The 25,369-nt window shown below is 44.9% G+C and overlaps 2 protein-coding genes and 1 pseudogene across 2 annotated transcripts in view; 2 read left to right on the top strand and 1 right to left on the bottom strand.

Annotated features, from left to right (window-relative positions):
- Positions 1 to 788: 788 nt before the first annotated feature.
- LOC135543074 (zinc finger and BTB domain-containing protein 17-like) lies at positions 789 to 10,632 on the bottom strand (annotated as a pseudogene).
- Positions 10,633 to 18,879: 8,247 nt separating this feature from the next.
- Positions 18,880 to 20,178, top strand: LOC135543034 (protein FAM163A-like). Its single transcript, XM_064970137.1, has 3 exons — positions 18,880 to 18,972; positions 19,058 to 19,255; positions 19,385 to 20,178. Exons 1-3 carry the CDS (start codon positions 18,880 to 18,882, stop codon positions 19,658 to 19,660), a joined length of 567 nt encoding a protein of 188 aa, XP_064826209.1. The 3' UTR covers positions 19,661 to 20,178.
- A 2,505-nt stretch (positions 20,179 to 22,683) lies between these two features.
- Positions 22,684 to 25,369, top strand: part of LOC135543407 (rab GTPase-activating protein 1-like) — a 10,744-nt gene continuing 8,058 nt past the window's right edge. The window contains exons 1-3 of the mRNA XM_064970640.1: positions 22,684 to 23,703; positions 24,395 to 24,466; positions 24,773 to 24,883. Coding sequence (XP_064826712.1) covers positions 23,593 to 23,703; positions 24,395 to 24,466; positions 24,773 to 24,883 — 294 coding nt within the window. The 5' untranslated portion in view covers positions 22,684 to 23,592. The remainder of the gene's footprint in view (positions 23,704 to 24,394; positions 24,467 to 24,772; positions 24,884 to 25,369) is intronic.

Here is a 25,369-nt window from a genome sequence, read left to right as displayed (position 1 = left end):
TGCATAAGGTATTTGTAAGGCAATATAACCCTTCACAACACGTTCTATAAATACAGTATGTAGTCTGCATCTAGTGGAGAATGTTTTATGGGATGTCCTATCTCTGCATAGTGTATAGCTTATGTAGACTTGCTATAAGCGTTCATAACAGCTTATTGGCAGTCAACAACCAGCTCCCTGCAACATTCAGGTAAGGGACAAACACTGCAGTCTCCTCTCACACAGCACACGCGGAATCAAAGATGGTGTACGCGCGGAATCAAAGATGGTGTACGCGCGGAATCAAAGATGGTGTACGCGCGGAATCAAAGATGGTGTACGCGCGGAATCAAAGATGGTGTACATTAGGAATCAAATATGGTGTACATGAGGAATCAAATATGGTGTACATGCGGAATCAAATATGGTGTACATGCGGAATCAAATATGGTGTACATGAGGAATCAAATATGGTGTACATGCGGAATCAAATATGGTGTACATGAGGAATCAAATATGGTGTACATGAGGAATCAAATATGGTGTACATGAGGAATCAAATATGGTGTACATGAGGAATCAAATATGGTGTACATGAGGAATCAAATATGGTGTACATGAGGAATCAAATATGGTGTACATGAGGAATCAAATATGGTGTACATGAGGAATCAAATATGGTGTACATGCGGAATCAAATATTGTGTACACAGTTCCACTGGATTTTTATTCAGGCAAACAAACTATTTGCGGCATTTAGGGCTTTGGAATGCCACCGGTAAATCAGTTGGTGCTCGTGACTCATAGAGTCAGCTGTGAGTATGCTGGTGTTCCTTTAAGCTTCCTGACTCACTGTACCTCTTCCCACACTGGGAACAGTGATATGGCCTCTCTCCTGTGTGAATACACTGGTGCACCTTTAAGTCTCCTGAGCGATGGAAACTCTTCCCACACTGGGAACAGTGATATTTGGAAACTCTTCCCACACTGGGAACAGTGATATGGCCTCTCTCCTGTGTGAATACACTGGTGCACCTTTAAGTCTCCTGAGCGATGGAAACTCTTCCCACACTGGGAACAGTGATATGGCCTCTCTCCTGTGTGAATACACTGGTGCACCTTTAAGTCTCCTGAGCGATGGAAACTCTTCCCACACTGAGAGCAATATGGCAATACACTGTGATTTAAGTCTCCTGGCCTCTTCCCACACTCCTGTGTGAATACACTGGTGCACCTTTAAGTCTCCTGAGCGATGGAAACTCTTCCCACACTGAGAGCAGTGGTGAAGACTTGGCTTCCCTGTGTCTCTGTGTTTCTGGGTGAGGAGTGTGATTGGGGTGTGATCTGGAGTTGTTGAACACCGCTGAGAGCCACTGGGTGGTGCTAGTGTCTCTGATCTAATCCCTCCACTCCTCAGCAGCCTGACATACTCTTCCCTGTGGCATCTCTTTGTGTGCTTGTAGAGGTAGATCTGAGCCGTGAAGGAGAACGGACAACCAGAGCAGGAAAAGATCTTAGAATGGGACGACTCATTCCCAACTGAAAGGAAAGGAGAGTGAGAGGGAGGGGAGGAGAGAAACGGAAGGGGTATTCAGAGAGGTCAAAAAGAATAGCAAGCTTGATAGAGAACTGAAGTGATGTTCAGAGAGGTCAAAGAGAATAGCAAGCTGGATATAGAACTGAAGTGATGTTCAGAGAGGTCAGAGAGAATAGCAAGCTTGATATAGAACTGAAGTGATGTTCAGAGAGGTCAAAGAGAATAGCAAGCTTGATAGAGAACTGAAGTGATGTTCAGAGAGGTCAAAGAGAATAGCAAGCTTGACAGAGAACTGAAGTGATGTTCAGAGAGGTCAAAGAGAATAGCAAGCTGGATATAGAACTGAAGCAAATATTGAAAGAAAAAGAAAGACTAATGACATCATTATATTCCACTTCACTTAAATAGAGAGATTGAATAGAGAGATGGGGAATTGAACAGGTAGTTCTAGAGCAGTGGTAGTCACTAATATTTCTGGAGGAGACACATTTGTGAAACACACTCACTAGGTGAGCTACCATAACCTACCCAAATCGATTCATATTCATGCTATTTGAGATACTATTAACAAGGACCATGAAGCTATTTGATTCACAATGTTTGGACACCTGGGGAATCATTATCTCAATAATAGCACAAAATATGTCAAATCAGATAATGCCAAATTTCAGTCTGAAGGAAGCAGTGGTGGAAAGTACGTAAGTAAAAATACTTTAAAGTACCACTTAAGTAGTTTTTTGGGGTATCTTTACTTTACTACTTATATTGTTGACAACTTTTACTTTTACTTGACTACATTCCTAAAGAAAATAATGTACTTTTCACTTACATTTTCCCTGACACCCAAAAGTACTAAACTCAGCAAAAAAAAAAAAAGTCCTCTCACTGTCAACTGTGTTTCTGTTCAGCAAACGTAACATGTGTAAATATTTATATGGACATAACAAGATTCAACAACTGAGACATAAACTGAACAAGTTCCACAGACATGTGACTAACAGAAATGGAATAATGTGTTCCTGAACATAGGGGGTCAATATCTAAAGTAACAGTCAGTATCTGGTGTGGCCACCAGCTGCATTAAGTACTGCAGTACATCTCCTCCTCACGGACTGCACCAGATTTGCCCGTTCTTGATGTGAGATGTTACCCCACTCTTCCACCAAGGCACCTGCAAGTTCCCTGACATTTCTGGGGGGAATGGCCCTAGCCCTCACCCTCCGATCCAACAGGTCCCAGACCTGCTCAATGGGATTGAGATCCGGGCTCTTCGCTGGCCATGGCAGAACACTGACATTCCTGTCTTGCAGGAAATCATGCACAGAATGAGCAGTATGGCTGGTGGCATTGTCATGCTGGAGGGTCATGTCAGGATGAGCCTGCAGGAAGTGTACCACATGAGGGAGGAGGATGTCTTCCCTGTAATGCACAGCATTGAGATTGCCTGCAATGACAACAAGCTCAGTCTGATGATGCTGTGACACACCGCCCCAGACCATGACTGACCCTCCACCTCCAAATCAATCCCGCTCCAGAGTACAGGCCTCGGTGTAATGCTCATTCCTTTGACAATAAACGCGAATCTGACCATCACCCCTTTTTGAGACAAAATCGTGACTCGTCAGTGAAGAGCACTTTTTGCCAGTCCTGTCTGATCCAGCGACGGTGGGTTTGTGCCCATAGGCAATGTTGTTGCCGGTGATGTCGGGTGAGGACCTGCATTACAACAGGCCTACAAGCCCTCAGTCCAGCCTCTCTCAGCCTATTGTGGACATTCTGAGCGCTGATGGAGGGATTGTGTGTTCCTGGTGTAACTCGGACAGTTGTTGTTGCCATCCTGTACCTGTCCTACAGGTGTGATGGTCGGATGTACCGATCCTGTGCAGGTGTTGTTACACGTGGTCTGCCACTGCGAGGACAATCAGCTGTCCGTCCTGTCTCCCTGTAGCGCTGTCTTAGGCGTCTCACAGTACAGACATTGCAATGTATTGCCCTGGCCACATCTGCAGTCCTCATGCCTCCTTGCAGCATGCCTAAGGCACGTTCATATAGATGATCAGGGACCCTGGGCATCTTTCTTTTTTCATTTTTCCAGAGTCAGTAGAAAGGCCTCTTTAGTGTCCTAAGTATTCATAACTGTGACCTTAATTGCCTACTGTCTGTAAGCTGTTAGTGTCTTAATGACCGTTCCACAGATGCATGTTCATTAATTGTTTATGGTTCATTGAACAAGCATGGGAAACAGTGTGAAAACCCTTTAACAATGAAGAAAGATTTGAATTTGACCAATTATCTTTGAAAGACAGGGTCCTGAATAAGGGACGTTTCTTTTTTTCCTGAGTTTAGTTACATTTTGAATGCTTAGCAGGACACGAAAATGGTCTAATTCGCACACTTATCAAGAGAACATCCCTGGTCATCCTTAATGCCTCTGATTTGACAGACTCACTAAACACAAATGCTTAGTTTGCAAATTATGTCTGAGTGTTGAAGTGTGCTCCTGGCTATCCGTAAATTTAAAAAACAAGAAAATCATGCCGTCTGGTTAGCTTAATATAAGGAATTTTAAATGATTTATACTTGACCTTTTACTTTTGATACTTAAGTATATTTTATAGATTACATTTACTGTTGATACTTTAAGTACATTTTAAACCAAATACTTTTAGACTTTTACTCAAGTAGTATTTTACTAGGTGACTTTCACTTTCATTTGAGCCATTTCCAACTAAGGTATCTTTACTTTTACTCAAGTATGACAATTGGGTACTTTTTCCACAGCTGGAAGGAAGTATGTTTTGGGGTGATTGAAATGCATCAAAGGTATTGGAAAGTTCAGGAAAACATTAGGTCATTAAGCAATCTGTGTGTATGGTCTACCGTGGAGAACCCATTTATTTCCACTAGTCATTCTATGGAGACGTTCACATCACTCCGCCTTCTAACAAGGCGTGCACAGCCTGTGTGCCATAGATGGAAACAGACGGACTGTATGAAGGAGAACTCACAGACAAGGAGCTGGCCATGGAGAGTGGATACTCATGGGTGGTGAGAGGAGTGGGTGTGTCTGTCTGACTGACTTATCTGTCTGATTAAAGCGCAAGACCAAGTTCTGATTGGCTGAGTGAAATAACTGCTGAGATGCAATTGTTCCTCAGATCTACAAAAGCAAGCAGAGTGACGAGTACATTGATGCCAAGAGAGACATTCACTCCAACTGGATGTGTGTCTTTTCTCCAGCCGTCTATTCCTCTCTCTATCTCTCCTCCATCCCTCTGTCTCTCCATCCATCCCTCTCTCCATATCTCCATCCATCCCTCTCTCCATATCTCCATCCATCCCTCTCTCCATATCTCTATCTCTCCATCCATCCCTCTCTCCATATCTCTATCTCTCCATATATCCCTCTCTATCTCTCCATCTATCCCTCTCTCCATCTCTCCACTGTGCTAACTAACCCCCAGACAAGCTTCAATGCCATACAACACTCCTTCCGTGGCCTCCAACTGCTCTTAAACGCTAGTAAAACCAAATGCATGCTCTTCAACCGTTCGCTGCCCACACACGCCCGCCCGACTAGCATCACCACCCTGGATGGTTCCGAGCTAGAATATGTGGACAACTATAAATACCTAGGTGTCTGGCAAGACTGTAAACTCTCCTTCCAGACTCATATTAAACATCTCCAATCCAAAATCAAATCTAAAATTGGCTTTCTATTTCACAAAGCCTCCTTCACTCACACCGCCAAACTTACCCTTGTAAAACTGACTATCCTATCGATCCTCGACTTCGGCGATTTCATCTACAAAATAGCTTCCAACACTCTACTCAGCAAACTGGATGCAGTCTATCACAGTGCCATCCGTTTTGTTACCAAATCACCTTATACCACCCACCACTGCGACCTGTATGCTCTAGTCGGCTGGCCCTTGCTACATATTCGTTGCCAGACCCACTGGCTCCAGGTCATCTATGCTAGGTAAAGCTCCGCCTTATCTCAGTTCACTGGTCACGATAACAACACCCACCCGTAGCACACGTTCCAGCAGGTATATCTGATCATCCCCAAAGCCAACACCTCTTGGCCACCTTTCCTTCCAGTTCTCTGCTGCCAGTGACTAGAACGAATTGCAAAAATCGCTGAAGTTGGAGACTTTTATTTCCCTCACCAACTTTAAACATCAACTATCTGAGCAGCTAACTGATCACTGCAGCTGTACATAGTCCATCTGTAAATAGCCCACCCAATCTACCTACCTGATCCCCATACTGTTTATATTTTATTTACTTTTCTGCTCTTTTGCACACCAGTATCTCTACTTGCACATCATCATCTGATCATGTATCACTCCAGTGTTAATCTGCTAAATTGTAATTATTTGCTCCTATGGCCTATTTATTGCTAACCTCCTCATGCCATTTGCACACACTGTATATAGACTTTATTTTTTCTACTGTGTCATTGACTTGTTTGTGTTATTGGTACAGCAATTGCTCGGCCTGGCACTACAGAGGGTAGTGAGTACGGCCCAGTGCATCACTGGGGCTAAGCTGCCTGCCATCCAGGACCTCTACACCAGGCGGTGTCAGAGGGAGGCCCTAAAAATTGTCAAAGACCCCAGCCACCCCAGTCATAGACTGTTCTCTCTACTACCGCATAGCAAGCGGTACCAGAGTGCCAAGTCTAAGGCAAAAAGGCTTCTCAACAGTTTTTACCCCCAAGCCATAAGACTCCTGAACAGGTAACAGGTAAATGGCTACCCAGACTATTTTCATTGTGCCCCCCCCAACCCCTCTTTTCCGCTGCTGCTACTCGCCCAATTTTTCAGTTTTTGATTTGTTAAAAAAGTTTGAAATATCTAATAAATGTTGTTCCACTTCATGATTGTGTCCCACTTGTTGTTGATTCTTCACAAAAAAATACAGTTTTATATCTTTATGTTTGAAGCCTGAAATGTGGCAAAAGGTCGCAAAGTTCAAGGGGGCCGAATACTTTCACAAGGCACTGTATATACAGTCACTTTAACCATATCTACATGTACACACTACCTCAATCAGCCTGACTAACCGGTGTCTGTATGTAGCCTCGCTACTTTTATAGCCTCTCTACTGTATATAGCCTGTCTTTTTACTGATGTTTTATTTCTTTACCTACCTATTGTTCACCTAATACCTTTTTTTCACCATTGGTTAGAGCCTGTAAGTAAGCATTTCACTGTAAGGTCTACACCTGTTGTATTCAGCGCACGTGACAAATAAACTTTAATTTGATATGCTAGCCAGCAGATAAAACAAGACATTAGGGACAATTGAACCAAATATCACACAATTACTGCATCTATAAAGACCTTACAAACAGGTTCATGAAGGTACACTGTATTTAGATGGAGGCTCACAGAAGTCATCTTTGTCTCTCAGCTCCTCTTCCTCAGTAGAGCCTCGAGTGAATCTCTTCACCTCTGACATCTGCTGTCTTCGCCACGCCCTCTTCATCTGCTCTGACACACACACTTGGTCCTATAACGACAAGGAGAGGAAATCATTACACAGAGTAGCAACAACGTTGTGGCTTACACCTGAGTAGAGATGTTATTACTCAGAGACATGTACTACTACTGATTACTAAATACTTGCGAGGATATCTTCATGGAATTAGTCAACATTAATAAAATATCCTCTTTCCTTCACTCTCTCCCTCCTCACTCACCCTGTGAGAGCTGCTGGGTGTGCTCTATCCTTCACTCCCGCTCTCCTCCTCTCCCCCAATGCCCCCCCCATATCTCCTTTGTTCTCGTCCTCTCCTTTTCTCCATCTCTCTCTTTGTTCATCGGCTCCTGTTTCTCCTCTTCTCCCTCTTTCCTTCTCTTTCTTTGTCTTCCTCTCAGTCTCGTCCCTACTCTCTCTCTCCCCCCTCTCTCTCTCCAGTCAGCTCATCCAAGTGAGGTTGTCTTGAAGGTCTCTTCCCATTTTGTGACTGTCCCAGTCAGTCAACATCCAGGTGAAAATACATGTCACCACTGGTCCTCTGCTCACCTGTGGTCTGGCTGGGGTCGAGGGGTCAGACCTTGTGGTTTCCTGTGTAGCAGTGGGCGTGGTTGAGGCTGGGGTCACTTCTGAGCTAGTCGAGGTTTTAGGTGTGGCTGTGGTGTCAGAACGTTTGGGGATGAGGTTAAGGTCTGTGTCTCAGTAGGAGTTAAGGTCTCTGTGTTGAGGGTTTTGGTTGAGGCTGAGATAGCAGGTGAGATGTAGGACCCTGTAGTCACTGATGTTTTAGTTGTTCTGGACTGAGAGGGTTTAGAAGAGATTTCTGTTGAAGGTCTTCTGGACTGAGAGGGTTTAGAAGAGGTTTCTGTTGAAGGTCTTCTGGACTGAGGGGGTATAGAAGTGAAGTGGAGGCTGTAGAATGTGTTCTGGGCTGAGGGGGTTGAGATGTGGAGGCTGTCGAAGGTGTTCTGGACTGAGGGGGGTTAGATGTGGAGGCTGTAGAAGGTGTTCTGGACTGAGGGGGTTTAGATGTGGAGGCTGTAGACGGTGTTCTGGACTGAGGGGGGTTAGATGTGGAGGCTGTAGACGGTGTTCTGGACTGAGAGGGGTTAAATTTGGAGGCTGTAGAAGGTGTTCTGAACTGAGGGGGGTTGATGTGGAGGCTGTAGAAGGTGTTCTGGACTGAGGGGGTTTAGAAGTGGAGGCTGTAGAAGGTGTTCTGGACTGAGGGGGTTTAGATGTGGAGGCTGTAGAAGGTGTTCTGGACTGAGGGGTTTAGATGTGGAGGCTGTAGAAGGTGTTCTGGACTGAGGGGTTTAGAAGTTGTTCTGGAATTCTTCTCCTTTGAGTTTTACCCTGGTGTTGTCTCCAGTTGAGGGGTCCATTCTTCCTCTTCCTCTTCCTCCACTGTGTCACTAGGTCCTTGTGGGGGCGATCTGGGCTCTCTCTCCCTCCCCTCCTGGCCAAGCCCCATAAACACAGGGACCAGCGGCTGCAGACCTGGGGTGTATTCAGAGAGGTAGCACAATCCGAACTTTCCACATAGAAATATAACGAATATAGAGGTCACGATTCCCTGATCAACCTGACAGACAATTACATCTGTTCTACATAACACATTTCTATCTGAGGCTAATGTCCTGAAACAGGCCCCTGACGAACAACAGAGAGTATTAGCCTTCATCACAACAGTAGCCTTCATCTCAATAGTCATGGCCTCATAGAGATACAGTGCCTTGCGAAAGTATTCGGCCCCCTTGAACTTTGCGACCTTTTTCCACATTTCAGGCTTCAAACATAAAGATATAAAACTGTATTTTTTTGTGAAGAATCAACAACAAGTGGGACACAATCATGAAGTGGAACGACATTTATTGGATATTTCAAACTTTTTTAACAAATCAAAACTGAAAAATTGGGCGTGCAAAATTATTCAGCCCCCTTAAGTTAATACTTTGTAGCGCCACCTTTTGCTGCGATTACAGCTGTAAGTCGCTTGGGGTATGTCTCTATCAGTTTTGCACATCGAGAGACTGAAATTTTTTCCCATTCCTCCTTGCAAAACAGCTCGAGCTCAGTGAGGTTGGATGGAGAGCATTTGTGAACAGCAGTTTTCAGTTCTTTCCACAGATTCTCGATTGGATTCAGGTCTGGACTTTGACTTGGCCATTCTAACACCTGGATATGTTTATTTTTGAACCATTCCATTGTAGATTTTGCTTTATGTTTTGGATCATTGTCTTGTTGGAAGACAAATCTCCGTCCCAGTCTCAGATCTTTTGCAGACTCCATCAGGTTTTCTTCCAGAATGGTCCTGTATTTGGCTCCATCCATCTTCCCATCAATTTTAACCATCTTCCCTGTCCCTGCTGAAGAAAAGCAGGCCCAAACCATGATGCTGCCACCACCATGTTTTACAGTGGGGATGGTGTGGTCAGGGTGATGTGCTGTGTTGCTTTTACGCCAAACATAACGTTTTGCATTGTTGCCAAAAAGTTCAATTTTGGTTTCATCTGACCAGAGCACCTTCTTCCACATGTTTGGTGTGTCTCCCAGGTGGCTTGTGGCAAACTTTAAACAACACTTTTTAAGGATATCTTTAAGAAATGGCTTTCTTCTTGCCACTCTTCCATAAAGGCCAGATTTGTGCAATATACGACTGATTGTTGTCCTATGGACAGAGTCTCCCACCTCAGCTGTAGATCTCTGCAGTTCATCCAGAGTGATCATGGGCCTCTTGGCTGCATCTCTGATCAGTCTTCTCCTTGTATGATCTGAAAGTTTAGAGGGACGGCCAGGTCTTGGTAGATTTGCAGTGGTATGATACTCCTTCCATTTCAATATTATTGCTTGCACAGTGCTCCTTGGGATGTTTAAAGCTTGGGAAATCTTTTTGTATCCAAATCCGGCTTTAAACTTCTTCACAACAGTATCTCGGACCTGCCTGGTGTGTTCCTTGTTCTTCATGATGCTCTCTGCGCTTTTAACGGACCTCTGAGACTATCACAGTGCAGGTGCATTTATACGGAGACTTGATTACACACAGGTGGATTGTATTTATCATCATTAGTCATTTAGGTCAACATTGGATCATTCAGAGATCCTTACTGAACTTCTGGAGAGAGTTTGCTACACTGAAAGTAAAGGGGCTGAATAATTTTGCACACCCAATTTTTCAGTTTTTGATTTGTTAAAAAAGTTTGAAATATCCAATAAATGTCGTTCCACTTCATGATTGTGTCCCACTTGTTGTTGATTCTTCACAAAAAAATACAGTTTTATATCTTTATGTTTGAAGCCTGAAATGTGGCAAAAGGTCGCAAAGTTCAAGGGGGCCGAATACTTTCGCAAGGCACTGTATATAGTACCTATAACCAGCATGGCCAAGTGGTTCCTCTTCATGTTTCTGTAGCACTTTTTCTCCCATTCAACCAAACTGGTCCAAAAAACAAATACACCTTCATCTCCTTACAGTCATCCTAAGAGTTAGCACAAGACAGGTGAGCACACAGACACAAAGAGCATCGGCCTAATTAACTTAATAAGCACCAAGACATTTGAGCACCAAGACATCTGAAAACAAATTGACGTTGGTGCTACATGTTAAAGTTAGGCCTACTGTTGTCCATGTCATCGCTAGAACTCACCTCTCCACTGGTGTAGCACGTGTTCGCCTTTCTGTCCTCCGCTGCCTAATAAAGTCCAAACAAACGCAAGTTGAAGCTGGTCTACCTTCCCAGCCCAGGCAAACATTTGGGATGTTTTTCTCCCCAACGTTCTGAGAGATATAGCCCACATTTCTGTGGATAAGGCCTAGGACTAGAAAACTCGTGCACGCAGTAAAACATTTCGAATTGAAAGTTATCGTTGACTGTCTTTCTAACACTGTAATAACATGCGTTTTCTAATATGTTTAGGTGGTGGGTGCCAAGGGATGGCCCAACAGAAGTTTTCTTAATATTTACTTTTCTTGGCAATACAATTGAGCCCTGCAGTTCAGTGACGTAAGCCTAGATTATGATTCAACGTTTTCATAACGGGCTCTAACCCCCATCCTCTGGTGTAGGATATATGTGGTTGCCCCTGGAAGCTGATCTGAGGCCAGTTTGAAGTTAGAATGAGCGGTTTAAAGTTAAAATGAGAGGTTTGGTAATCTGATCCTACATCAGCAGAATCCACCCAGGGCGCCGTTAGATACCCATACAGTAACACATCGCATATCGCAGGCTGTTGCGTTTTCTCGGAGGGAGTAGCACTACGCGTAACAGTAGCCATTCTCCTCAACCTACCAGTCTCAGGGGTGTGATGGGATAAAGCCTCAGCCACAGACAGTCTCTGCCCGTATCGATGTCTCTGTGTCCCTAACGACACCATCTGGGACATGCCATGAGAAATCAACTGGGTTATTTCTCACGCCGTCTCAATACAAGTGAAAGTGTGGAAACAAGGGATAACGAAAAAGTAGGGTAACACGAGAGTTCGGTTATAGCGCGAATTGACTGCAAGCTGCTGGATCGAACAGGGCAAAAGGACTTGTGCTGTCGAAGTAAAGCATCGGGCAACGGTGTAATACAGTAGGCTAGTTAGTGCACCATTGACCATCACACCGAAAGTGTTTTAGTGAATATCCCAATCACAGGTTTGTGAAATACCAGGATACGGGTTTATCTGGCAGGTACGTTTAAAAACACATATATATATATATATATATATATACAATAATTTGTCCTGTGTTTCCCGCGGTGTGTGATTACATTAACTATCACTATTACTAGTTGTTATTAACGCATTTCCTATAATGTCACTGTAGTCGCTGTTATGTTTAAGAATACCCTAGCATCACTGACCCAACTGTCTCAGTTATGTCCTTAGATGAGTGCCAGTAGTGTTACCAGTTTAATGGTAGTGTAGGTCTAGATCCAGGAAACTATTACATCTGCATAACGGCATGGTTTGTGGGGTACAATTCATGTGATAGGAAGGGAAGAACGCACAAAAACACTGTTTTGAACGCGTCCTTAATTCAAAGGCAAAGTTGCAAGACTGTTGAAGACCAGTAGTGTTCCAGTATGTCTGTGCTCATGTCTCAACCGTGCTGACAATGTTTACATTGACCTGTGCTGTGCTGATGATGTCATGTCTCTCTTCCCAGGGGACCGTGAAAAAGGTTCAACAGCAGTGTACATACAGTACTTCCAGTGACTTTCCAGTGACTTTCAGGTCCAGGTTGCAAAAGCAAAAGTCATGAATAGATACCCAGTGTTGAATAGATACCCAGTGTTGAATAGGTACCCAGTGTTGAATAGGTACCCAGTGTTGAATAGGTACCCAGTGTTGAATAGGTACCCAGTGTTGAATAGGTACCCAGTGTTGAATAGATACTCAGTGTTGAATAGATACCCAGTGTTGAATAGGTACCCAGTGTTGAATAGGTACCCAGTGTTGAATAGGTACCCAGTGTTGAATAGATACCCAGTGTTGAATAGGTACCCAGTGTTGAATAGGTACCCAGTGTTGAATAGGTACCCAGTGTTGAATAGATACTCAGTGTTGAATAGATACCCAGTGTTGAATAGGTACCCAGTGTTGAATAGATACCCAGTGTTGAATAGGTACCCAGTGTTGAATAGGTACCCAGTGTTGAATAGGTACCCAGTGTTGAATAGATACCCAGTGTTGAATAGGTACCCAGTGTTGAATAGATACCCAGTGTTGAATAGGTACCCAGTGTTGAATAGGTACCCAGTGTTGAATAGGTACCCAGTGTTGAATAGATACCCAGTGTTGAATAGATACCCAGTGTTGAATAGATAGACTTCTGTATAGTGCAACTTTTCAACCCAAAGATCTCCATCAGGTAGACAGCATAAACAGTAGAACACTATGACTCTGCAATGGATGTTTTTGGATTATGACATGGTAAGAAAGATGTACTGAGCTCGTTCAGGTATTTCTCAGTTGTATTCGTATCACTAAATTGTTGCATATAGCACCTTTAACGCAATAAAGTATAAACACCAAACACTGGGACATATAGTTACAGTCTATTGGCAGTCACAGAAGACCAAGTGTGACTGAATTCCCTGTAGACTTTTCTCTCTCATCTCCTCCTCCTCTTCTGCCATTGTTCATTTCTGCAAGTGGTGCGGCTGTCCTAGACACACACACATACTGACACACACGCTCACACAAAGATTAGGAATGAGTGTGTATCTCTATTTACATGAGAGAAGAGTGCTTTCAGAAGAGGAGAGAAGAGAGGGAGAGAGGAGAGAGGGAGAGTCTCGCCTTGACTACCTGGCTAAATTGTCCCCTGATGGAAAAATATTGTTGCAGGAATGATTTTTGAATAATTGAACATCCAGGGCTTTAAAATTGCAGGCTCACTGAGATTTATTCCTGTGTAAAGTTAGAAGCCACAGACACACACACACACACACACACACACACACACACACACACACACACAACACAACAAAATATTAATATAATTATACTACGATATTATCCTCTCTTCTCCTCTTTTCACTTCTCCTCTTTTCACTTCTCCTCTTTTCACCTCTCCTCTCCTCTTTTCACTTTTCTTCTTCTCTCCTCTTTTCTCCTCTTCTTTTCTCCTCTCCTCTTTTCACCTCACCTCTCCTCTTTTCACCTCTCCTCTCCGCTTTTCTCCTCTCCTCTCCTCTTTTCTCCTCTCCTCTTTTCACCTCTCCTCTTTTCTCCTATCCTCTTTTCACCTCTCCTCTCCTCTTTTCACTTTTCTTCTTCTCTCCTCTTTTCACCTCTCTTCTTTTCTCCTCTCCTCTTTTCACCTCACCTCTCCTCTTTTCACCTCTCCTCTCCGCTTTTCTCCTCTCCTCTTTTCTCCTCTCCTCTTTTCACCTCTCCTATTTTCTCCTCTCCTCTTTTCTCCTCTCCTCTTTTCTCCTCTCCTCTTTTCTCCTCTCCTCTCCTCTCCTCTCCTCTCCTCTCCTCTTCTCTTCTCTTCTCTTCTCTTCTCTTCTCTTCTCCTCTCCTCTCCTCTCCTCTCCTCTCCTCTCCTCTCCTCTCCTCTCCTCTCCTCTCCTCTCCTCTCCTGAATTCCCTGTAGACTATTTTACGTAGGTAATATAGTGATCCTGTTTTTCACCTCTTTTCTTCTCTCCTCTTTTCACCTCTCCACTCCTCTTTTCTCCTCTCCTCTTTTCACCTCTTCTCTCCTCTTTTCTCCTCTCCTCTTCTCTTTTCTCCTCTCCTCTTTTCACCTCTCCTCTCCTCTTTTCTCCTCTCCTCTGTTCACCTCTCCTCTTTTCTCCTCTCCTCTTTTCACCTCACCTCTCTTCTCTTTTCCTCTTTTCTCCTCTCCTCTTTTCACCTCTCCTCTTTTCTCCTCTCCTCTCTTTACCTCTCTTCTTTTCTCCTCTCCTCTTTTCACCTCTCCTCTTTTCTCCTCTCCTCTTCTCTTTTCTCCTCTCCTCTTTTCACCTCTCCTCTCCTCTTCACCGCTCCTCTCCTCTTTTCTCCTCTCCTCTTCTCTTTTCTCCTCTCCTCTTTTCACCTCTCCTCTCTTTTCCCCTCTCCTCTTTTCACCTCCTCTCCTCTCCTCTTTTCTCCTCTCCTCTTATCACCTCTCATCTTTTCTCCTCTCCTCTTTTCACCTCACCTCTCCTCTCTTCTCCTCTTTTCTCCTCTCCTCTTTTCACCTCTCCTCTCTTCTCCTCTCCTCTCTTTACCTCTCCTCTCTTCTTTTCTCCTCTCCTCTTTTAACCTCTCCTCTTTTCTCATCTCCTCTTTCTTTTCTCTTCTCCTCTCCTCTTTTCTCCTCTTTTCTCCTCTTTTCTCCTCTCCTCTCCTCTCCTCTCCTCTCCTCTCCTCTCCTCTCCTCTCCTCTCCTCTCCTCTCCTCTCCTCTCCTCTCCTCTCCTCTCCACTCCTCTCCTCTCCACTCCTGTCCTCTCCTCTCCTGAATTCCTTGTAGACTATTTTACGTAGGTAATATAGTGATCCTGTTTTTCACCTCTCTTCTCCTCTCTTCTTCTCTTTTCTCCTCCTCTTTTCACCTCTCCTCTCTTCTCCTCTCCTCTTTTCTCCTCTCCTCTTTTCACTTCTCCTCTCTTCTCCTCTCCTCTCTTCTCCTCTCCTCTCTTTACCTCTCCTCTTTTCTCCTCTCCTCTCCTCTCCTCTCCTCTCCTGAATTCCCTGTAGACTATTTTACGTAGGTAATATAGTGATCCTGTTTTTCACCTCTCTTCTCCTCTCTTCTTCTCTTTTCTCCTCTCCTCTTTTCTCCTCTCCTCTTTTACTTCTCCTCTCCTATTTTCTCCTCTCCTATTTCACCTCTCCTCTCCTCTTTTCTCCTCTCCTCTTTTCACCTCTCCTCTTTTCTCCTCTCCTCTTCTCTTTTCTCCTCTACTCTTTTCACCTCTCCTCTCCTCTTTTCACCGCTCCTCTCCTCTTTTCTCCTCTCCTCTTCTCTTTTCTCCTCTCCTCTTTTCACCTCTCCTCTCCTCTTTTCCCCTCTCCTCTTTTCACCTCTCCTCTCCTCTCCTCTTTTCTCCTCTCCTCTTATCACCTCTCATCTTTTCTCCTCTCCTCTTTTCACCTCACCTCTCCTCTCTTCTCCTCTTTTCTCCTCTCCTCTTTTCACCTCTCCTCTCTTCTCCTCTCCTCTCTTTACCTCTCCTCTCTTCTTTTCTCCTCTCCTCTTTTAACCTCTCCTCTTTTCTCATCTCCTCTTTTCTTTTCTCTTCTCCTCTCCTCTTTTCTCCTCTTTTCTCCTCTTTTCTCCTCTCCTCTCCTCTCTTCTCCTCTCCTCTCCACTCCTCTCCTCTCCACTCCTCTCCTCTCCTCTCCTCTCCTGAGTTCCTTGTAGACTATTTTACGTAGGTAATATAGTGATCCTGTTTTTCACCTCTCTTCTCCTCTCTTCTTCTCTTTTCTCCTCCTCTTTTCACCTCTCCTCTCTTCTCCTCTCCTCTTTTCTCCTCTCCTCTTTTCACTTCTCCTCTCTTCTCCTCTCCTCTCTTCTCCTCTCCTCTCTTTACCTCTCCTCTTTTCTCCTCTCCTCTCCTCTCCTCTCCTGAATTCCCTGTAGACTATTTTACGTAGGTAATATAGTGATCCTGTTTTTCACCTCTCTTCTCCTCTCTTCTTCTCTTTTCTCCTCTCCTCTTTTCTCCTCTCCTCTTTTTACTTCTCCTCTCCTATTTTCTCCTCTCCTATTTCACCTCTCCTCTCCTCTTTTCTCCTCTCCTCTTTTCACCTCTCCTCTTTTCTCCTCTCCTCTTCTCTTTTCTCCTCTCCTCTTTTCACCTCTCCTCTCCTCTTTTCACCGCTCCTCTCCTCTTTTCTCCTCTCCTCTTCTCTTTTCTCCTCTCCTCTTTTCACCTCTCCTCTCCTCTTTTCCCCTCTCCTCTTTTCACCTCTCCTCTCCTCTCCTCTTTTCTCCTCTCCTCTTATCACCTCTCATCTTTTCTCCTCTCCTCTTTTCACCTCACCTCTCCTCTCTTCTCCTCTTTTCTCCTCTCCTCTTTCACCTCTCCTCTCTTCTCCTCTCCTCTCTTTACCTCTCCTCTCTTCTTTTCTCCTCTCCTCTTTTAACCTCTCCTCTTTTCTCATCTCCTCTTTTCTTTTCTCTTCTCCTCTCCTCTTTTCTCCTCTTTTCTCCTCTTTTCTCCTCTCCTCTCCTCTCCTCTCCTCTCCTCTCCACTCCTCTCCTCTCCACTCCTCTCCTCTCCTCTCCTCTCCTGAATTCCCTGTAGACTATTTTACGTAGGTAATATAGTGATCCTGTTTTTCACCTCTCTTCTCCTCTCTTCTTCTCTTTTCTCCTCCTCTTTTCACCTCTCCTCTCTTCTCCTCTCCTCTTTTCTCCTCTCCTCTTTTCACTTCTCCTCTCTTCTCCTCTCCTCTCTTCTCCTCTCCTCTCTTCTCTTCTCTTCTCCTCTCTCTCCTCTCCTCTCCTTCTCCTCTCCTCTCCTCTCCTCTCCTCTCCTCTCCTCTCCTCTCCTCTCCTCTCCTCTCCTCTCCTCGCCTCGCCTCGCCTGAATTCCGTGTAGATTATTTTACGTAGGTAATATAGTGATCCTGTTTTTCTCCTCTCCTCCATTGTCTCTCTTTCCTCCTGGTTATTAGTTAATGGAGTTTTTTGCAGATCCCTCCCGGGACCACAGGTTCCTTTTAGGTCATACGGTACAGGAGTGTGTGTGTGTGCGTGTGTGCATGTGTGTGTGCGTGTGCGTGTGTGTGTCCACAGTCAAATCCCACAGCACTTTCTGACACAGTGTGTGCTGTGATGGTCAGAAAAGGTAGAGGGGTGAGTCTTCAACCCTATATTTTATTCCAGGCTTAACTCTCTCCCTTTCCTCCCTCTGTCTCTCTCGCCATTGTAATCAGACCATGTTGTGTGATGAACTGCTTGGACATGGTCCACAGAAAGAGAAGGAGGTGAGGAGAAGAGAGATGGAAGGTTGGGAGAAGGAGAGAGAGGGGGGAAGAGAGCAAAGCAGAGAGAGACAGAGAAAAAGAGAGAGAAAGAGAGATGGAGATTTCACATTGCTTTTAACGGCATTAACCTGCTCATGCTGTATATAATTTAGAGCAGTGGTGACATAGAGGAGGAGCTGTCTGATGGACACAGATGCACGCACGCACACAGATTTGTAGAATGCCCTTTCTCTCTCTCTCTCTCTCTCTCTCTCTCTCTCTCTCTCTCTCTCTCTCTCTCTCTCTCTCTCTCTCTCTCTCTCTGTCTTTCTCTGTCTCCCTGTCTCTGTCTCTCTGTCTCTGTCTCTCTGTCTCTCTCTCTCTCAATTCAATTAAATTCAATTGACTTTATTGACATGTCAAGTTCATTATTTCTTACATTGTCAAAGTATGCATATCTAAAAATAAAATAAAAATGTATATTTATATATAATATATATATATTTATTTATAAATAAATGGTGGGACCAACAGCAATAATAATAGTAGTAGTGGACATGGGATTACCATTAACAACAACTACAACAACAAGATTAATGAGAATAACAATACATTAAAGCAATGGTAGTAGACCAGTGTCAACATGACTGAGAAGACACATGACGTGGTATGAAAGACAAAACAAAACAAGATGGGAAATATTATCAATATTACTTTGCACTTTTCACTGGCTGTCCCTCAGGTTGTGGCAGCTGGGGGGAGGGCACATTTTGCACATTTTGGCTTTTCACCCAATAAATATTTGATTTTATAGTTTCAAATTCTTTGTATTGAATTATCATTTAAATTTTCTCTCTCTCTCTCCTGCTGATAGGAGACTGATGTAGATATCATGGATGAAGAGATCCATGTTTTATCTTCCATCTCATCTTTCTGCAGGAGATCCAACCAGAAGAGGTTTTGAGGCCGCCACCCCCAAGACCTCACAGGACCCCGCCCCCTTCTCTACCTCCTTCCCCTCTCCACCTCTACCTGTCTCCTGATGTGAGTTCTGGGCCTGTATCCACAAAAAAAGTGTCTCAGAGGAGTGCTGATCTAGGATCAGTTTAGCCTTTTATTTCATGATGAATAAGTTTGTATGGACAGATTCTAGATCAGCTATCCTATCCTGAGGCACATGGTAGATAGACACGGGCCCTGGCCTTAGTTAATTTAGATCATAGTTCTTTCCCAACCAAACTAATTTAGGTCCTTTGATTGTCTTTGTTCTTGCAGGTATAGAACCCATTGCTGAACGTAAGTATTACACTCCTTGAATGTCCTGTCAAGTTGTAGTTAAGAACATAGAGCATAACTAACTACTGTAGTTCCCCCCCTCTCTCTCTCTCTCTCTCTCTCTCTCTCTCTCTCTCTCTCTCTCTCTCTCTCTCTCTCTCTCTCTCCAGGGTTTGATGGAGAGTTCTTACCAGTTTAATGTCAGCAGGAACAGTTGTAATAAGTGGAGGACTTCTCGCCACAGTCATCCTGCTCTGCATTGTAGCAGTGCTGTGCTACTGCAGGCTCCAGGTAACCTGTGTGTGTGTTTTACCTGCACAGTCTTTCATGAACAATAACTGATTCCAACAAAACCTCCCCCCTTCACTAATTCCAGTATTACTGCTGTAAGAAAAATGAGTCGGAGGTGGACTTGGCTTCCGTGGCTGGAGGAAGTGACGGAACGGGAGGAAGAGATGGAGAAGGGGATGCTCAAGGGGAGGTTCAGGCTCACTTTGCCTGCAAATCGTGCAGCGCCTCTGCGATGGACAGCCTGGCTGTCACCCCTCTCTGCCTGGAGCCCCTGGAGGTTAGAGTACAGCATTAACACAAAACCCTAGACCTGAACCTAGAGCTACAGTAGGCAGTTGATTCATACATAGAATTTGAAGGACTCTATTCTATTTCAATCATTCTATTTCTATGGTGATTGTGTATGTTTCAGGTGGGCCCTCCCCCCAGCTACTGCCCCACCTGCTCCCCCTTCTGGCTACGCCCAGAACTTAGTGACGAGCTGCACAACGGAACCGAGCGGCTGGGATTCCATACGTATCACTATGACAACCCCGGACTGTGTCAATCACTGCCCCCGTCAGACACGCCGCAGGCGCCTTTCTTTTTGACCCAGCCCGGCCAATCCCCTTTGAGCTACTATAGCCCCGTTGACATCCACCCTAACACACCCTGCAGTAACAGACGCCCCTACAGCACACCGGTTTGACGCACATGGACACACACACACACACTGACGTCACACACGCACTCATACAAACACTCCTTCTCCCAGGGGCAAGAGACCCAGAGACATCCAGAGTACCACCCATCCAGGGGAGAGAGCCACACACTGAACCCACAGACGGAGCCTCCTGATCGGGACAGAACTACATAGGGACCCTTGTCTGGTGCAGCGGTGTGGAGGTCTGGTCATCTGGTAAACCCTACAGTGGAGGAGATGTTGGGTTTGACTATGGGAGATTACAACAGATGATGGGAGAAGATAGACTGGAACAGCAACACACTGGTGTTTCTCTCTCTCTCTTTCTCTCGATCTGTCTTTCTCTTCCTCCTTTTCTATATTTTTCTCTCCATCTCTCTCCTCTGCCTGAAAGCTGATAATGTGAACGAGGTGACTGACATGAGGGCTATATGTGTTTGTAGGTTTGCTTTACGTAATCACATTACATTCAATGACTAAAGCTCAAAATGTATTTTTGTCTTTCAGAGTTTAAAGGAGCAGTATGTCCCTTGTTGACCCCTCTGACCCTTGGAAAAAAAACACGTCAAATTTGCAGTTTTACACATGATTTTAAAAAAAAGCTATTATTGTAAGGGTATATCCGGATGCATTATATATAATCCTGGCTAAAACAATACAAACACACAAACATTTTAGCCAACGAGGGCATCTGTCCGTCAAAACTCAAAACAGAGATGCTGTACACTTACTAAAAGCTGTTCATTATGACACTTGATAATATAGACAAGTATTGATAAAAGAGATGTTTTACTCTTTTCACACAATTCACTTTCCACTTTTCTCACAGGATGTGTCCCAAATGGCACTGTATTCCCTATACAGGGCCCATATGGGTCTGGTCAAAAGTAGTGCCCTATCTAGGGAACAGAATGCCATTTGGGACAAAGCCATGGTCTTCACATCTTGGTCTTCCTCACTTCCAGTTCCTTTTGTGATTCTTTGTTAGAGAGTTGATGGGGAAATGGACATCTGTCTGTTCACATGTTGATTTACTGGAAAAAAAACACTCAAAAGTTTGTGTTCACTGCTATGTAGTCACACACTCACACAAATACACTGCTGCCTGTAGTCTGGCAATGAAGGTAACTTTAATATTGAATTCACTAATTCTATACTATATATTTTTTTTTCTATTAAAGGTGGACTATTTCTATTAAAAATGACATCATCATACACAGCAGGGCAACTTCCTGCTTACAGACGACTTGCACTGTTTGTTGAGACATGCCCATATTGGGAAGAGCCAGTGAGAGATTGGAATTTTGTTGTTGATGATGTCTCTAAACAGGAAGTTGACCCGTGGTGTACGATGATGTCATGTAGCTGAGTCTCCCTTTAAAATGAACTCTGATGATGAATTCCACGTTTAATGCACAGTGTTCCTTTGAAGATAAACCAATGTGTGTATCTGCCTGGACTCGTCTGTGTTTCTTCACTAACAATGAATCCAATAATATATACCATTTAGCAGACACTTTTATCCAAAGCGACTTGTGTGCATTCATTTGTGGTTTTATTACGTATGGGTGGTCCCAGGACTCGAACCAACTCCTCTGCCGTTGCAAGGACCATGCTCTACCAACTGAGCCCCGCAAATTAAAAGCAGACTCAGAAATATGTCGAATACATATAAATAAGCAAGGACACAATGTCAATCTAGACGCTAGTGTTATGATGCTTTGACACAACCTGGTTGTCCTGTGGGCCTTCTCTAAAAGTAGTTGTATGGTGTCGTGTCCGTGAGTTGTGTGAACAAGACTTGTTCAGGATCACCTGTCTCACTCTGCTGTTGGCAGATGGAATGACAAAGACAGCACTGCAACCTGGAGCCAGATGAGGCCGCTTTAAAACAGTAATATTAGAACTGTTTTATAAGAATAAAGGATCATAAATGGTAGAATATGAGTAAAGACGGTTTCATGTGTTGGTCTTTGTTTCCCTTGGGTTGCATCTTCTGTGATGTGTTCAGATGTATTGTAAGTATTACTGTAGTGGCAGGACCAGTTTAAACTCCTGACAAACCTCTTTCAGCCCTGGCCTTCTGGAGACGATAGCACTGTGAGGAGAGGCACACACACACTGCGCACGCACGCACGCACACACACGCACGCACACACACACACACACAAACACTCCACACACACCGCACACACACAAACACTCCACACACACCGCACACACACAAACACTCCACACACACCGCACACACACAAACACTCCACACACACCGCACACACACAAACACTCCACACACACCGCACACACACAAACACTCCACACACACCGCACACACACAAACAATCCACACACACCGCACACACACAAACACTCCACACACACCGCACACACACAAACACTCCACACACACCGCACACACACAAACAATCCACACACACCGCACACACACACACACTCCACACACACCGCACACTCCACACACACCGCACACACACAAACACTCCACACACAAACACACCACACACCACACACACACAAACACTCCACACACGCACACACAAACAAACACACCGCACATGCACGCACACACACCGCACATTCCACACACACTGCGCACACATACACCACACGCACACACACACACACTAAACACTCCAGGGTAAATATCCTAAATACCAGGCATAGAACAGCATGAACCTTCTTACCTCTCAGTTGACAACACCAGGGCATCATTAAAATGTGTGTTCTATGTGTGTGTGTGTGTGTGTGTGTGTGTGTGTGTGTGTGTGTGTGTGTTTTGGAGTGTTTGTGTGTGTGCGGTGTGTTGTGTTTGTGTGTTGACTGGGTTGGGGGGTTTCAGGGTGGAGGAGTGTGAATCTCTTTACAGGGGAGCAATAGAGAGGGAATGAGATGAGGGTGAAGAGAATAAGAAAGGGGAGGACAGCAGTAGGTGTGTCTGTGTCACACACCTCGTATATATAAACCCTGTCAAACCTGTACCTCTTCATTTGTATGTGTTTCTGTGTGTGTGTCGTCCACTGCTGTACCTGCCTGCTAGCTAGAGTGTGTCTGTGTGTGTAGTCCACTGCTGTACCTGCCTGCTAGCTAGAGTGTGTCTGTGTGTGTAGTCCACTGCTGTACCTGCCTGCTAGCTAGAGTGTGTCTGTGTGTGTAGTCCACTGCTGTACCTGCCTGCTAGCTAGAGTGTGTCTGTGTGTGTAGTCCACTGCTGTACCTGCCTGCTAGCTAGAGTGTGTCTGTGTGTTTAATACACATGTTGGACTACGCCCTTGGACTTGACCTTTGGACTACCTGAGGTAGTTTACCTGGCTTTCAGCTGTTGTCGAAGCTCACCAGGTTTTTCACAGGTACTGTCTCTGACCTGCTGGAGTTCACCTGTCTCGGGGTGTTGACCTGTGTATATCTGACTGACTGGGACTTACTACCTCTGTTGGAGTTCACCTGTTAGAGGGAGCTCAGCTGTGTATCAACACGTGCCTCTCTGCTACTGGAGGTTACCTGTGTGAAGGAGTTTACCTGTGTGAAGGAGATTACCTGTGTGAAGGAGTTTACCTGTGTGAAGGAGATTACCTGTGTGAAAGAGTTTACCTGTGTGAAGGAGGTTTACCTGTGTGAAGGAGGTTTACCTGTGTGAAGGAGTTTACCTGTGTGAAGGAGTTTACCTGTCTGACTGAAACACCTGTTGGAATTCTGACCAACTAATTATTTGGAGCTTCTCTCTCCTGCTGGGGTTCACTTACCTCAGAGCAGAGACCTGCATCCTCCAGCTGTGTGTGTGTGTGTGTGTGTGTGTGTGTGTGTGTGTGTGTGTGTGTGTGTGTGTGTGTGTGTGTGTGTGTGTGTGTGTGTGTGTGTGTGTGTGTGTGTGTGTGTGTGTGTGTGTGTGTGTGTGTGTGTGTGTGTGTGTGTGTGTCAGGATGATGGAAGAAGTGTCTATCAGGGTGGCATATGACACCCACATCATAGACCAGATGACCGAGGAGGAGATACTGGCCTGCCTGATGGCCGAGTCTATACCCAAACACACGGTGAGACCACAACCATACCCAAACACACGGTAAGACCACAACCATTATACAACAATCCCAAACACACGGTAAAACCACAACCATTATACAACCATAACACAATTGCTGCTGTGTCATAGAGCATGTGGTCAAACAACAACAACAGCAACAACCCCCTCTAGTGGCCGTGCAGACTAAACTCCTGTACCATCTCCCCTGCTCTAAGGCATGACATTCACAACAAGGACCAGGGTTACTAAGCATTTGCACCAGGTGTAAAGGTTGAACTTGTTATCTTTTTATGAGGTTTGACTGTTACATTTGAAGACTATTTTCTTTCATCTTTTCCAAAACATATTATTACATTTTTGTAACGATGTGCAAACAGTTCAAGTACAAAAGGGAAAATAAATGAACATAAATATTGGTTGTATTTACAATGATGCTTGTTATTCACTGGTTGCCCTTTTCTTGTGGCAACAGGTCACATATCTTGCTGCTGTGATGGCACACTGTGGTTTTTCACCCAGTAGATATGGAAGTTTATCAACATTGGATTTGTTTTCGAATTCTTTGTGGGTCAGCCTACTTCTGCTCTCTCTCTCTCTGTTTGTGTGATATAACTTTCTCTCAATCAAACTTAGCTGTTGTTTATGTATGCTGAGCCTGTGGACCGTTCTCTCACTCAACCTTGACTGTTGTTGTCCTACAGGTTCCCAGTAAGAAGGCCACACCAAGAGAGAACCAGACGCAACAACAGGATGACCACGTAGATAGATACCAGGTAGGACCAAACTGTTAACACTTTGATGCGTATTAAACCTAACCCCTCCTCCCTCCCTCCCACCTCCACCCAACAATACAACAGAACCCCACCCACTATCACTACTCCCCTCCCCCACTTAAACAGGACCGCCATGCACCCCCTTTACACCCAAAACCAGCACTCTCTCCACCCCCCAAACCAACCGGAATGGGTGTGCCACATTCTATAGCAATCTATAGGGAGAACCTAACTGTGCTCCATATTCTGTGCATTCTATGGAGGTAGAACCTGACTTTGTGTTCTCTGTTCTGTGTGTTCCTGCAGAGGGAGAACTGTCAGCTGCAGCAGGACAGTCTGCGTCTAGAGCAGGAGAATGATGTTCTGGCCCACAGACTGATCACCAGCAAGATCTCCCTGAGGACTGACCTGGACCAGGTACACCACTCACCTACCCCACATCACCCCCACATCAACCCCACATCAACCCCTAGCCCCCTACTTCCTAGTCACTCACCCTATTCCCCTGGCTCCTAGTCACTCCCCCTAGCCCCCTACCTCCTAGGCACTCCCCCTAGCCCCCTACCTCCTAGGCACTCCCTGAGCCCTCTAACTGTAGGCACTTCCCCTAGTTAACTACCTCATTTACTACCTCATTCCCTATGGACAATAACATTTTCTACACTCTTAGAAAAAAGGGTTCCAAAGGGGTTGTTCGGCTGTCCCCATAGGCACTTGTGTAGACAGACAGACAGACAGTCAGACAGACAGACAGACAGACAGACACAGACAGACACAGACAGACAGACAGACAGACAGACAGACAGACAGACAGACAGACAGACAGACACAGACAGACACAGACAGACAGACAGACAGACAGACAGACAGACACAGACAGACACAGACAGACAGACAGACAGA

This window comes from Oncorhynchus masou, chromosome 7 (genome assembly GCF_036934945.1).
Source record: "Oncorhynchus masou masou isolate Uvic2021 chromosome 7, UVic_Omas_1.1, whole genome shotgun sequence".
In the NCBI taxonomy this organism is placed as follows: Eukaryota; Metazoa; Chordata; class Actinopteri; order Salmoniformes; family Salmonidae; genus Oncorhynchus; species Oncorhynchus masou.
Note: the sequence above shows the minus strand (reverse complement) of the source record. Positions and strands in the feature narration are given on the sequence as shown.